This window comes from Diabrotica virgifera, chromosome 4 (genome assembly GCF_917563875.1).
Source record: "Diabrotica virgifera virgifera chromosome 4, PGI_DIABVI_V3a".
Lineage (NCBI taxonomy): Eukaryota > Metazoa > Arthropoda > Insecta > Coleoptera > Chrysomelidae > Diabrotica > Diabrotica virgifera.
Window position 1 is genome coordinate 231,254,296 of NC_065446.1, and position 16,214 is coordinate 231,270,509.

General features: G+C 32.8%; 1 protein-coding gene across 1 annotated transcript in view; it reads right to left on the reverse strand.

Annotated features, from left to right (window-relative positions):
* Nucleotides 1-16,214, reverse strand: part of LOC126883333 (venom serine protease-like) — a 134,662-nt gene that overhangs the window by 40,825 nt on the left and 77,623 nt on the right. Inside the window, exon 4 of the mRNA XM_050648733.1 lies at nt 10,765-10,883. Coding sequence (XP_050504690.1) covers nt 10,765-10,883 — 119 coding nt within the window. The remainder of the gene's footprint in view (nt 1-10,764; nt 10,884-16,214) is intronic.

Here is a 16,214-nt window from a genome sequence, read left to right on the forward strand (position 1 = left end):
CGTAATCAGGCAACATAGGCCCAATATGCAGGAAATTTCAGAGGAGAGATCTTCTGAACTTCAAAATTCTCAAGATGTCATTAATCCATCCAATCAATCAAAATTATATTCAACCGCTCTGACTCAACCTAACAAAAAATTCGCAAGCAAAAACCAAGCCATTTTATTCAATTCACTTCCAAATACAAAAATTGAAGATTATTTAAATGCCATAGCAACTAAAGTCGATCCCAATAAAATTCTCGCCATTTCCAGGATTGTAAATGATCGTATTTGCGTATATTTTACTACTGAAGAAACAGTAACCGAATTTTTAAGAACAGATAATGGAACAATAGTAATCAATCAGGAACGTATCCAAGCCAGGAAGTTAGTCACACCAAGCGAAAAACTGATAATTTCTAATGTCCCCCCATCAATACCTCACAGTATTATAGAGACTCAACTACAAAATTTTGCAATTCATCAAATAACTCCATTGGATTTTTCTAAGAATAGGTACAACTAACTCTTTATTTAAGCATATCTTGAGTTTCCGACGCTATACTTACATTTCTCCTAAAATCTGGAAAATATTCCTGAGTCTATATTAATTAACTATGAACAAATCAATTATCGAATTTATTTTTCACTTGAAAAACAGTCTTGTTACATTTGTAAAGAACAAGGTCATCTAGCCTCTCAGTGCAAAAAAAATACAAACACTCAAACATCTATCGAAAATTCATCACCTACTGCTCAACCAAATTATATCCAAAATTGCCACCCTATCATAACAGATGCTCAGCCAACTATCCATCCTTCACAATCTTCGCAACAATCCACCAGTCCACAATCAAAAGAAACAACCAATACTTCTCTATTTGATTCAAATCCCATTCAAACACCTATCCAGCCAGATAATGTTGAAATGAATAATCACAGCCAAAATCAACCTCCTACACCCTCTGACACTCAATCGTCTAAACGAGCGGTGTCAGAAATAACGTCTCCTTCAACATCAGTAGACCAGAACCCATTTAAAGAACCTCTGCGTAAATCTAAGAAAGCAAAAACTATTCCTGAAGATAATAAGACTTTAGCAGAAGATCTTATTAAATGCACTAGTTCTTTTTTCCAAGATAATTCTGACAACGGATATTTAACCCAGGAAGAACTAATTGATTTCTTTGAAAATGCATACGGCTCTGCAGATCCTCTCAGCATTGCAAAAACGTATACAGAAGATATCGAAGGACTACTCAATTTTTTAACTAAAATCCATCCAGCATTAACTCCCAAGTATCTGAAAAGTCGCTGTACAAGATTAAAAACTAAGATTAATAAACAGCTATTATTATCCGCTTTCTCTACTGATCACAGTGAATACAGCAGCGACGCCTCTGCTGAAATTTAATACAACATTCAACTGTATACTGCAATGGAACCTAAATGGGTATTACACCCATTTAGAAGAACTTAAATTAATTATAGCTAAGTTTAAACCATCTGTAATATGCCTACAAGAAACCCACTTCAAAGAAGATAACTGTCATAATTTAAGAAACTATACTCCGTATTATAAGAACAGAATAACTGCTAGCCATGCTAGTGGGGGAGTAGTAATATATGTCCATAACTCATTTAATACCGAAGTAATACGTTTAAGAACTGAGTTGGAGGCAACAGCAGTATCTATAAAAGGCCCCCACAAAGTCAATATATGTAATATTTATTTTCCTCCGAACTTAGACCCGTCCATAAAAGAAATAACTGAACTCTTCAATCAAATTCCAGAACCGCGTATTATATTAGGCGATTTTAATGCCCACAATATACTTTGGGGAGGTAAAAAAACAGATTCCTTGGGACGTAAAATCGAACAAATTGTTACAGATTCTAATATGAATATCCTTAACGATGGAAGAATCACAAGGTTCAATATTTCCACCGGCAATGGATCCCCAATAGATTTATCCCTCTGTGACCCTGTCTTACAACCAACTCTGTCGTGGGATGTGACATCCCATTTGCATGGAAGCGATCATTTTCCTATCCTAATTACGAACAATAACCATATCTCCTCATCAATTCCATCCAATAAATGGTGTCTGAAAAATGCAGATTGGTCTCTATAATTCCTCTTTAATTTCACAAAAAATTTCTCAGTTGGTTCAGCCCTTTGATACAGACATTGATATTAACTCCAAAGTACTCCATCTCGTACAGTTTTTAACGTCAATAGCTCACGAGTCCATAGGTTATTCAAAATTTCCAAAAAAACGTGCTCCAGTCCCGTGGTGGAATTCCCACTGCGAAGCAGCAATTAAAGAGTCAAAAAAGGCGTTTTATAAATTAAGAAGGCACCCAACTTTAAATAACCAGCTAGAATTCAAAAGATTAAGGGCGTATTGTAGATACACCTTAAAGAAGAGTAAGAGAGAAGCCTGGAAAAATTATGTATCATCTTTAAATTCATCTACCCCGACTTCTGAGGTTTGGCAAATGATAAGCAGAATGTACGGGAAAAAATCATTTAACACCATTCATTACCTAGAACATCATAACCATATTTATTCAACTAAGCAAGAAATAGCCTCCGTACTAGCAAACGTATACCAACAACAATGCAGTGACGAAAATCTATCTACAAGTTTCCTAGCCCATAAAAATAAATTTAATAATGCATGTATAAATCTTGATGACCACAATAATTTACCTCTAAATGCCATATTTACGATGGATGAACTGTTAGAAACTTTAAACAAAGTTAAAGACACTAGCCCAGGGCCTGAACAACATCCCTACGACATTTTTAAAAGCTATGCCAACGGAAGGAAAACAATATCTTTTGGATCTTTATAATTTCATTTGGACAAATAATGTTTTCCCCATTGATTGGTACGATTCCATTATTGTACCAGTTCTTAAACAGGGCAAGAATAAATCGGACCCAGAGTCTTACCGACCAATCTCCCTAACATCTAATATGTGCAAAGTACTTGAAAAAATGGCAAGCAACCGACTAATGTGGTACCTAGAAGATCGACAGCTACTTAGCCCTATACAAAGTGGATTTAGAAAGTCCAGATCTACATTAGACAACATAGTGGATATTGAATCTGTAATTCATGAGTCATTTGGATGTGGTCAAGAATGTCTGGCTGTATTTTTTGATATAACGCGTGCATATGATACAATCTGGAGATCAGATATCATAAGAATCCTGTCAAGTTGGTCGATTAAAGGAAATATTATCAAGTTTATTAATAATTTTTTATATAGGCGAAACTTCAAAGTTCGAATAGACAACTTTCTTTCAGACTCTAAAATCCAATTAAACGGTATTCCTCAAGGGTCTACTCTTAGTGTTGCACTTTTCCTTATTGCCATCAATGACATCGCTAAGTCACTTAGCCCATTAGTCAAAGCCCGTCTATTTGCTGATGATCTTGTTATATTCTGTCGTGGTAAAAATATATCAACAATGACGACCCATATACAGCAAGCCATTTACAAACTAGAGAATTGGTCGAATACCACTGGCCTAGAATTTTCACCCACTAAAACGAAAGCAATGATCTTCAGTAAAACTCCAAAGAAACAAGTAAATCCACCGAAACTCTTCCTAAAAAATTTACCAATAAAGTATTCAGAATCGATCAACTTCTTGGGAGTAAAACTGGATAGCCGACTATCTTGGCAAGACCACATCCACTCTCTCCGTCTGTCAGTTCAAAACGGCCTTAACTTAATGAAAAGTATCTCTCATAAACAATGGGGTGCCGATTTCCAAACTCTTATGACTGTATACAAAACCCTAATTCGTTCAAAACTAGATTATGCTGCTGTTGCCTACAACTCAGCCAAAGGTTCACTATTGAAAGTGCTAGACACAGTTCATAATTCAGCAATTAGAATTGCACTGGGAGCACACTACACAAGCTCAGTTGAGTGTATGTATGTTGAATCAGGCGAACCATCCCTTCAACTCAGGAGAGAATACCTTAGCCTCATGTATGCCTTAAGAGTATCAACTAACCCACATGTACCTGTTTATAAAAACACATTTACAGATAGATTTCCATCGACATTTAATTGTGGGAAAAGATTGGATCCTCCGTTTTATCATCGAGTGAGAGCAACGTTACAGAGCTTAGACACAATAATTCCACACACTTACAATACTTTTAAAGTCAGCCAACACATATTACCATGGACAATTGCTCTTCCTGCTTGTAATACAAACCTATCTGCATTCAAGAAAGGTGACACACCAGCAAAAATCTTCAATCAGAGATTATTAGAGATATTAAATGGTTTTAATGATCACATCCATATTTATACCGATGCATCCAGATCTGCAAATGGAGTAGGAGCGGCTTTCACAACAGATAACTATAACAGTTCCTACCAGCTCCCTCCCCAAACCTCCATATTCTCAGCTGAACTCTTTGCTATCCTCCAGTCATTAAAGTTTGTTAACACACATGACATCAAATTCTCAATAATCATTAGCGATTCCCTAAGTGCATTAACGGCCTTGAGGCGGGTATACCCGAAACATCCTATCCTCCTCTTAATTAAGGCGGAACTCTTGATATGCCAACAAAATCAAAGATTAGTTCAGTTCCTCTGGGTACCATCACATTGCGAGATAAGTGGAAATGATAAAGCTGACACATTAGCAAAAAATGCGAGTGAGAATCCCTTAACAGACATCATAACTACTTGCGTTCATACTGATCTAAAGCAATATTTTAAAAACAAGATCATGACAAAATGGCAAACAAACTGGAACGAATCAAACTCTACATTAAGAACAATCAAACAAAGTATATCACCGTCGAAACATCCTACAAAGAGAAGAGACCAAGTGCTCATGTCCAGATTGCGACTTGGTCATACGAAGATCACCCACGACTTTTTATTAAAGAAGGAAGCCCCTCCGATGTGTTATGTGTGTGATAGTGAACTAACAGTGCAACATATAATAATAGACTGTCCCCTCTACGTTATAGAACGGCAACATCAACAGTTACCAACTACAATTAAAGATTGTTTAAGTGAAAGTAATTCATGTAAGACTCTTAATTTTTTACGTACTATAGGACTCATTAACCAAATTTAATATACCTAAATTTTGTAATTTGATGTAAATACAGTTCATTGCTAATAACCCTTGTGGTTGAAGCAAATTGTAAATAAAAAAAAAAAAAAAAAAAATTGTTTAAAAAATGTTTCTTAAACAAATTCACAAAAATTATTTTTTACTTCAAACAATTTTTTTTTAGATAATTTGGGTTATTCTGAGCAAAAAAGGTCTCTTGTGATTTTTCTCTAAAATTGATTGTTGTCGAGTTATATAGCCATTTTCGCATTATTCAAATTATAAATCGCGTATAATTCGACAACAATCAATTTTAGAAAAAATCACGAGACATTTTTTTCTCAGAATGTGCCAAATAATCTAAAACATTTGTTCGAAATGAAAAAATTATTTTTGTGAATTTGTTTAAAAAAATTGTTTAAACAATTTTTCGACCACGTCACCGCCCGGCACCCTGTGGATATGTTATAAGGACCTCGTTTTGAGTAAGTTTCTGCAAAAAAATGGAATCGGAATAATTTCACTAGCGGAGGCGACGATAAATCCTGGACTATAGCGCTAATTGTTAATTTAAAAATAACAGCTTTTTAATAAAATAATGACAAAAATCTCTTCATGACCTTGAAGAAGGGATTTGAAACTTGATTTGGTGACTTTTTGAATTTTATAATAATAATGTTTAATCGAGTAATTAAGCCTTGAAAATGGCCATTTTCGCATTTTTCAAATTTTTAATCGCATATAACTCGACAAAAATTAATTTTATAAAAAAATGAGAAGAAAACTTTTTTGCTCAGAATAAGCCAATTTATCTAAAAAAATTTTGTTCGAAATAAAAAAATTATTTTTGTGAATTTGTTTAAAAAAAAATGTTTAAACAATTTTTCGACCACGGCACCGCCCGGCACCCTGTGGATATGTTATAAGGACCTATTTTTGAGTAAGTTTGTGCAAAAAAATTAAATCGGACTAATTTCGCTAGCGGGGGCGACGATACTGCCCGGTCTATCTTGTTATTTATAGTATCATGGTATAAGTAATAAATATAGTAGCCGGCCAGATTTGTAGGTTTTCTGAGTGCTACTTTAAGGTATAGTGCGGCCGCTGGTTTTTTCTTGTAATTAAATATTAATTTAAAAACTTTTTAATTATAAACGTGGTCATTTTGTACTCTATAACCGAGTAAGGTATGACAAAAAAGAAAATAATCGTTTTCGTTTTGATTTAATTTGAGTCTCTTGGCATCCTCTGACACCTGATTTTTGGGAATCTATCCCTTTTCAAAGAGGCTTCGCAAGAAGACTGAATTGAACCATAACGAAACGAAGAAGAAATGCAGATATTAAAATATTTGCAGCGGAGTGTGGTTAGACTGTCCTCTAACGGGGAATGACGAAATGAGTGAAAATAATTTCGACCACAAGTCCAGTGTTCTGGGGTCCTATTTTCGAATTCATTCGAGCATATTTCGCATACGAAATTAGAAGAATTTCGCTTGAAATCCGGTGTCTTGTATTTTCGAATACTTCGTGTACGAATTTTTTCGTATACGGCGACTCGAATGGGTATGAACCATTCAAATCGTGATGCTCGTATACGAATTATTGTTTCATTTCAAGGTCATTTCAGCTGTCATGATAGTTTTAGCTGATAGTGTTAATTGTGTTGTTGTCTACAATATTTTTACCTTGAAATTTATTTTCAATGGCTGGTTTAAATAATTCTTTAATAGAAAGAAAGGACATGTTGTACGATTATGCCTTGAAAATATAACCTAACCTAACTTTATGTACGCATTTTAGCATTGGATCTAAGCTCCAAACTTGACATATGACACCGTTGCCATATCCTCAATTTTTTCATACTATCACATTACATAAAGGTGCATTTAAAAAATAGCTTTGAAGTAAAGTTTTGAAAAGTAAATACTAAAGTATCAGTGTAAATACTGGATATAAAAATAATATTAAACAAAATGGCACACTTTCTGCGGACTTTGCAAATTGATATTACTAATATACCTATGCAATCTTAATATTCGATTACACTTAAAATAACTTCTAAACAACTTTTCTCCCAAAAATGGCCCTTTTGTATAATTTGTTCAGACTATAAGTCGTTATATTTATACATTAAACGTTCTTATACAATCTTATTCTTATACATTATACCCCAGTTAAGACAGTCTTGTACATTATACAAGAAATAGACCAAACAAATATGGCAACATTGTGACTCTTCAGATGACAAATAAGTTCAATGTTATTCGAATTTGCAGTGTTGCCGGTGCAAATTCTGATCGTATACGTATAACATTTCGAAGGACGTTCAAAAATACACATTCACGTTCGTATACGAAATTTTTCATTCGAGTTAACACGTATGCGAAAATATTCGATTGAATTCGAAAATACGACCCCTGTTAACCGAGGTACAGTACGACGCAGTGCGACGCATTATTGGAGTGTTCTCCTAGCGGCGCCTCTTGGTACTACTGTACCTCGGTTAACAGAACACTGAACTTGTGGTCGAAATTATTTTCACTCATTTCGTCATTCCCCGTTAGAGGGGCTCTAACCACATTCCGCTGCAAATATTTTAATATCTGCAGTTCTTCTTCGTTTCGCCAGAATGCCGAATAGACCATCGCTACACTAACATGATAAAATATATCCACCACAACGCAACGGTTAGCGTAATACTACCTGATCAACAGACAAATACATTCTGTATACAGCGAGGAGTACAGCAAGGAGACACCATCTCACCAAAGCTATTTACAACAATGTTGAACATAATTTTGAATAAGTTATATCACGCTTCCTTAGTAGTCGAGGAAATGAAGCATTTTGGCTCGCAATTTTTTCGTCCAGCATGGATTTACTTGAAATTTTCACAGAAGGTAGGGAATAGTCCAAGGATCATTTTATATATCATGCTGCTGTACGCTAAGTCCTTGGGGGTGGTTGCCACCCCATCTCGGGGGCGGTAATTTTTTATTACATTTTAACCATGTAAACCGATGTAAAATGTAATTCTAAGGAAAAAATGTTTTTTACGTTTTCTTCGTAAAACTAATATTTTTCGAGTTATTCGCGCTTGAAAGTAACAGTTTTTCGATGAAAAAATCGACTTTTTTAGAGGGTTTTTTGAGAATACCTCGAAAAATTTGCATTTAATCAAAAAAACTGTGGATATCAAAATTGTATCTTTTAGTAACACAAACCAAATTCTTTTTCTGCAATATCTTTAAGACCAATACAATCCAAGATACGGCATGTTAAAAGTTAGCTTTTTTCGTCAAATGCATAATTTGAAATATTCAAAGTAAAATAACGGAAAAACTTTGCATTTTTCGAGGAAAACCTGAATAATCTTTTTTCAAGTATGCAGTTAGGCATTTCAAAAAATAATAATAAAAAGTTTCTAGCCTGCAAATTAAGCGACTTATGATCAAAAAAATGTCGGTACCTGCTTTTCTCTATGAAGAAATCAGTGAAAACAACCCCCTAACTACCATACTAATTAAAAATTGGTCTTCAGCTTTCTGTAATTCCTTTTATATTTGTATTATCAATACACCCAAGCAGTTTGACGTATTTAAAACGCCTAGTTTTAGAAAAATTGGAGTTAAAAGAAAAATTATTTTTTTGGAATTTCCCATTTTTCACCTTTTACTTCAAAACATCTCCGAAAATACTGGAGATACGAAAAAAATGATGGACAACTAAATTGTAGCTTTTTTAATATATAAAATTAACTTGTGCATATATTTTAATTTTGGTTGACAGTTAGCGAGATATAGCTGTTTAAAACCTCTATTTACGAGCAAACACCCCCTTATTCGAGCCCTTTAAACCCACCCTAATTAAAAACTAAGGGACCTTACGGAATTTAGTTTACTCAGTCTTATAACTGTTCAAAAATCCTACAAAGCCATTTTTGAAAAATCTGGGAAAAACACCCCCTTATTCGAGCCCTTTAAACCCACCCTAATTAAAAACTAAGGGACCTTACGGAATTTAGTTTACACAGTCTTATAACTGTTCAAAAACCCTACAAAGCCATTTTTGAAAAATCTTTTTATCGTCAAAAATGAAGGAGCTATGTTGAAAAACGAATTTTTTTTTTTCGAAAAATTCGGATAGTCCACTTTGGATAATTTTCAATGTATATATAATACCACAGAACCGATTCGTATACTGGAAGATGACTAAAAATCTATTTGTATTTGTATTTGTACATATCTGTAAATTCGTATTTTTGTGTAAATAAATGTTTTTGTAATTCTTTAATTCTACTTTTTTCCTGTATTGACCTATTAAAATATCTACTTATAAAAACTGTAATGTTATTAAGGGTGGTTTTTAAGGGTTGAAATATTATGATATTTTATCCTAAAGTATAAAACATTCATTATTTAACCAATCAAAACCAAATTTTACCCATATTAAAGTTTAAAATGTTTTTATATAATTTTTGAAAATAAGGGGTAATTTACACCCCTAAAAATAATCAACGCCTTTAAGCATGATATAGAATATGAAGTACAGGGTGATATGATCCTAATCTCAAAATTTTATGTAAATCGATGCAAGCCGAAATTATTCTTTTAGGATAAGTAAATTTTTTATATATAGCTTTAACAAGTGTGGTTTTAAGGGTTGAAATATTATGATAGTATATCTTAAAGCATGAAACAATCATTATGTAACTAATAAGAACCAAATGTTAACAATATTAAAGTTTAAAATGTTATTTTATAATTTTTTACAATTAGGGGTAGTTTTCATCCTTAAAAAACCAAAAGCGTACAACGGCTCAATATAGAAAATGAACTAGAGGGTGTAATGAGCCTAAACCCAAATTTTTGTACAAATCGATGCTGGACGAAAAAATTGCGAGATTTTGCCATTTTTTCAGCTTCATTTCCTCGACTATAATAGAAGTCGGACTAAAGATTAACATCAACAAGACGCAAATAATGACTAATCTGGTGCTAAATCGTAATATTGTTGTTGATGGAATGGATCTTGAGCTGACTGCATGTTATATGTATTTGGGACATGAAATTCGGTTGGGATGAGATAACCAGACGTGCGAACTCCCACGTCGCATAGGATTAGCCTGGGCAGCGTTTGGTAAACTGAACTATGTATTTAAATCGGACTTACCCATATGCCTGAAAAGGAAAATCTTTGACCAGTGTGTACTGCCTTTACTCACTTATAAAGAGGAAGCATTAACACTCATAAAAAAGGTAGTGAACAAGATTCGCATAACTCAGAGGGCTATGGAGCCCAGAGGTTGGGTGTCTCCCTGAGGGACCGAATCCCAAACGAAGAAATACGTCGTAGAACAAAAACAACGGACTCCGTCGAAAGACTTACGTCGTTTAAGTAAAATTAGGCAGGACACGTTGCCAGATTGTCAGACAACCGATGGACAAAATGTATTGTCGAGTGAAGGCCACGAGAAGAAGCACTACGGAGCAGAGGACGACAACTAACCAATTGGGCTGGCGATCTGAAGCGTATTGTCGGCAACTGGGTGAAAGCCGCACAAAACAAAGACAGATGGAAAGAGCTGAGGGAGACCTATGTATAGCAGTGGACGCGTACGGGTTGATTAAGATAGTGACTATCTGCCTATCGATAATTTGATGATTTACTTACTGCTTGCTTCCAACCACAGTCACAAGTGGGTGCTGGGGTAGTTGTAGTAACAGGATTTCGAACAGCCTTTATTGAACAGCTGAACACCCCTCCGGATGAATAAATCGTTGAATACATTTCTGAAAGAGAAAGAAATTTAGAATTCCAGTATTTTCTTTAATTTTGACAAATACAAAGTCTTTCTATTTTCCTTTTTCCCAGGCCAGGGAAGTAACGACTTACCTAACAAATATGCTTTTCATAAATTTAGTAATAACAATATCTAATAAAAAAATATGCAAAAGATTAAACATCATCTTTTACTTATACACAATACAGTGATGAGCGCGCTAATAACCGGCCAAATAATGCAGAAGATGGAAAACCATACATTGTGAAGTAAATAGAGATAAAACTGGTAGAGGTGGAAATTATCGATATAAACGTATAAATTAACATTACATTGCATAGTTTCCCACCCTTAGACGTATCGGATCGGATTATTATGACAACTGTCACTATGACAGGATAATTTTATAAAATACTCCATACACATAATATACAGGGTGTTAGTAAATAAGTATGAAAAGATTTAAGGGCTAATTCATCATGAAAAAATAATGCCGGTTTGCTCTATAAACATATGTCCGCAAATGCTTCGTTTCCGAGATACAGGGTGTTAAAATTTTTATTTCAAACTGTCAATATATTTATTGCTCTAAGACCAGTTGAGCTGTGAAAATAAAATTTGGCGAGTTTTAGAAAGTACTTATTGCTCATTTTTTGACATACAATTTAGAATTTTGTATTCATCATTGGCGCGCATATGGGTAATAGTCTGAATTTTTTTAAAGAAAAAAATAGTACGCCACTGAGATATTTCAAATTAAAAATTATTTTTAAATTCCACGTTTAATTTTTGATAAAAAAAACCTTTCTTACCTTTTTTTCATATGGTGCACCGTTTTTATGCAGAAAAATAAAACATCTTGACGAGTATTTTTCATTTCTTGATACATTATCAAGAACTATTCAATATAATAATACTAAACTAGAACAATAACAGAAAATATTACTAATAAGATTTTAACTAGGTGCAAAGCTGCAAGAAATGTTTAAAATGATCTCTTATAGGTAACAGAAGAATTTTATATTCATCATTGGCCGTGTACGGGTAAATGATCTGAATTTTTTTAAGAAAAAAATAATACGCCACTGGGATATGTCAAACTAAAAATCATTTAAAAGAAGTAATGAAACACAGACTTACTCACAATTATTAATGTTTCATTACTTCTTTTAATATGGACTCACAAATTCAACCCATTCAAAATTTAAAAATCATTTTTGAATTCCTCTTTCAATTTACGACAAAAAAGCTACCTTGCATTTTTTTCATGTGCTGCGCCGTTTTTACGCAAAAAAATAAAACATCTTAACATTTACAAAGTATTTGAACTAAATTTCTATGCATATTATATGGAAAACACCTCAAATACTTTGAAAGCGTTAAAATGTTTTATTTTTTTGTATAAAAACAGCGCCTCGTATGAAAAAAAGTAAGAAAGATTTTTTGTCGTAAATTGAACGAGGAATTCAAAAATGATTTTTAGTTTGACATATCTCACCGGCGTACTATTTTTCTCTTAAAAAAATTTAGACCATTTCCCGTACGTGCGATAATTAGTTCAGAGAAATAAGGAAAAAAAATATCGTGTTGGTGACACATCCCCCTCCAGGCTGAAACCAAATTTTTAGAGTAATATGGTCATCTATAATAATAACCTATATGTTTCCTGCAGCCAATTTTGATGATATACATAGTTATAAACAAATGAAGATCAAAAAACGGTAAATTTTCGCTTTTTTCGTCTCTTACTAAAAAATTGGGCATTTTAAACAAATTTGAGAGTAATAAACTCATAAACCGTATAAAAAACTTCAATATGGCGTTCGCTGAATATGTCTATCCTTATTGGTTACTTAGAAAATTGCCAAATAAATCATAAATTTTGAATTTTTATAAATATTCATAACTTATGTAAAAATTAACTTAGAACCTTCTTATTACATGGAATGCTGAGACTTATGGTGCTTAAATTATACCCTAAATTCCAAAGCAATTGGTCAAATAGTTTAAAAGTTATTTAATTTGTTTATCCAAAATTAATTTTTTTTGCAACACTGTAAGTCAGAAAATGATGAAGTTACAGTAATATTTTGGATAGTTTATGAAAGAAGAAAATTTACAGTATTAATTTAATTTAAAAAAAATGACAAAAAATAATTATAGATATTGCAAAATAATTTTGCAAAAACATGTGAATTAAAAAAATGGGGGGGCTAACTTTGTTCCTAAATGTCCTAGAACAGTTGTTTTTCTTTCTAAATGTGTATAAAAATTCAGTCTTTCTAAATATGAAAAAATAATTTTTCTACGGGTAACGGTTAAAAAGTTATTCTAATTGTTTATAAGTAAGCAAAAAATGGACATGTTTTTGCAAAATAATTTTACACTGTTTAAAATTATTTTTTGTCATTTATTTTTAATTAAGGTAATAATATAAATGTTCTTCTTTCATAAACTGTCCGAAGTATTATTGTAACCTCATAATTTTCTGACTTATAGTGTTACAAAAAAAATGAATTTGGGAAAAATAAATTAAATAACTTTTAAACTATTTGACCAATTGCTTTGAAATTTAAAATATAATTTAAGTACAAGAAGTCTCGGCATTCCGTGTAATAAGAAGATTCTAAGTTAATTTTTATCTAAGTTACGAATATTTATAAGAACTCAATATTTATGATTTATTTTGCAATTTTCTAAGCAACCAATAGGGTTGGACATATTCAGCGAATGCCATATTGAAGTTTTTTATACGATTTATGAGTTTCTTACTCTCAAATTTGTTTAAAGTGCTTAACTTTTTGGTAATAGACGAAAAAAGCGATAATTTACCGTTTTTCGATCTTCATTTGTTTATAACTATGTATATCATCAAAATCGGCTGCAGGAAACATATAGGTTAATAATATAGATGTCCATACTACTCAAAAAATTTGGTTTCGGCCTGGAGGGGGATGTGTCACGAGAAAAACCTTATTTCTCTGGACTAAATAATAAATATAAAATTCTTCTGTTACCTGTAAAGGAGATCATTTATAACATTTCTTGCAGATTTACACCTAGTTAACATTTTATTAGTAATTTTCTGTTATGTTTCTAGTTTAGTATTATTATATTGGATAGTTCTTGATAATGTATTAAGAAATGAAAAATACGCGTCAAGATGTTTTATTTTTCTGCATAAAAACGGTGCACCATATGAAAAAGAGGCAAGAAAGGTTTTTTATCAAAAATTAAACGTGGAAATTAAAAATAATTTTTAATTTAAAATATCTCAGTGGCGTACTATTTTTTCTTTAAAAAATTTAGACTATTACCTGTATGCGCTCCAATGATGAACACAAAATTCTTAATTGTATTTAAAAAATGTGCAATAACTACATCCTAAATCTCACCAAATTTCATTTCCATAGCTCAACCGGTCTTAGCGCAATAAATAAATTGGCAGTTTGAAATCAAAATTTTAACACCCCGTATCTCGGAAACGAAGCATTTGCGGACATATGATTATAGAGCAAACCGGCATTATTTTTTCATGTAGAATTACCCCTTAAAGTTTTTCATACTTATTTACTAACACCCTGTATATTATATATTATCATAGAGCTTACTCTCTGCGCTTCCTGACGACAAGATCTCTTGGACAAGTTTGCGGTATCTCTTTCTATGACATTGTATCGAGAAACTAACATGAAACTGAGTGGGGGTATAGGCACGGAAAAGGAGGACTACTGTCGCACCTTTACTATGCGTAAGAGTGAAACAACACTGAGCCACAAAAAGAAGATGCTGTCGTCACTCCGCTCAACATGACACTCTGTCTGTGATAATATATAATATGTCTATGAAATACTCCTGTCAGAGATGTCTAAAGATGGTAAACTATGTAATGTAATGTTAGTTTATACGTTTATATCGGTAATTTCCACCTCTACAAGTTTCATCTCGTTTCATTTAACAGTTTATTATGTTTTCATCTTTTCGTTATTTTGCAGGTTATTAGCGCGCTCATCACTGTATATAAACATAATATAAGCTGGCTATTTAATTTTAAATACTAAAGGTGAAGACCTATAAATTATATGGACAACTCACATAATTTTGCTGAGAAAATATAGAAAATCCTTTAAAATGAGAATAAATTTTTTCTTAATGTGTTTGCTCAACTATTGAACAAAGCTTCAAAAGTAGATTTTTTAAAAATTGTTAATAGCTCTTCTAAAAATGCTCAAAAGACATTACAAAAAATGGGAACAATATCACAAGTATTCAACTATAAAAATTTAAGTACTTCTAAACTAGGGTGAGGAAAAGTATATGGTGATACAAGCAATTTGGTGATAATTTTTAATCAGATTACCACACAGTTCCCTATGCAAGCACGTTCATGACACAGCGCAAGTAACTTGTTACGAGTGTAAGCAGGACAAACATATATTACGATGATTTCGCAATGCGCGCACCCGATTTTAGTAAACAGACTGTTTTGACCGTTGCATTGTGCGACAGTCGACAATGGAGCCATTTCTTATTGAATGTGAGAGACGGTTACATATTTATTGGAATAATTGCTGTTTTCTTTATAAAACTTTATAAAACCATTCAATAAACTAATTATCAATAAAAAAAAAGCTGCATTGAATTCGTGATTTAGCCAAGATAAGTTAAATTCCTTAAATTGCGGTTGTTTCACCAAATTTTCTAACCATTATCACCAATATACCTTACCGTGCCACCAACTTACCTAAATAGCATAAGTTTGTATGTCAATTTTACATTTACTATCATTATTATTCAGTTTTTGTTAAATTAACTCTTCTAAACATTTACTTCAAATAATAAATAACATAATAAAGCAAAACATTTCTTGCTTAGTTGTCAAATTCCTATGTTATTATTATTTTTCATTTTTATCACCAACATACCTTTCCTTACCCTACATTTTAAAAGTACTGAAATTTTAAGCTCATAAACATTTAAAATAACTCATCTTGCATAACAAAATGAGCGCCATCTTCAAAAGCCACAACACATCCCTAGATACAAAAATGAGTCATTTGAGATGTTATGTTTTCTCTGTATTATTGTACGGAAGAGAGGGATGGAGGCTTACAGGCAGCACTATTAAAAAGATTGAAGCATTTGATATGTGGCTTTATAGAAGAATGCTGAGAATATCATGGACAGCAAGGATCACGAACAAGGAGTTCTAGGAAGAATGAAGAAGGCATCGGAGATTGTGTTTCCCATCAAACACATACAATTGCAATATCTGGGATACGTTATGAAAAATCAGCACCGTTACTCCATGCTGCACTCCATGTTGCAAGGCGAGGAACCG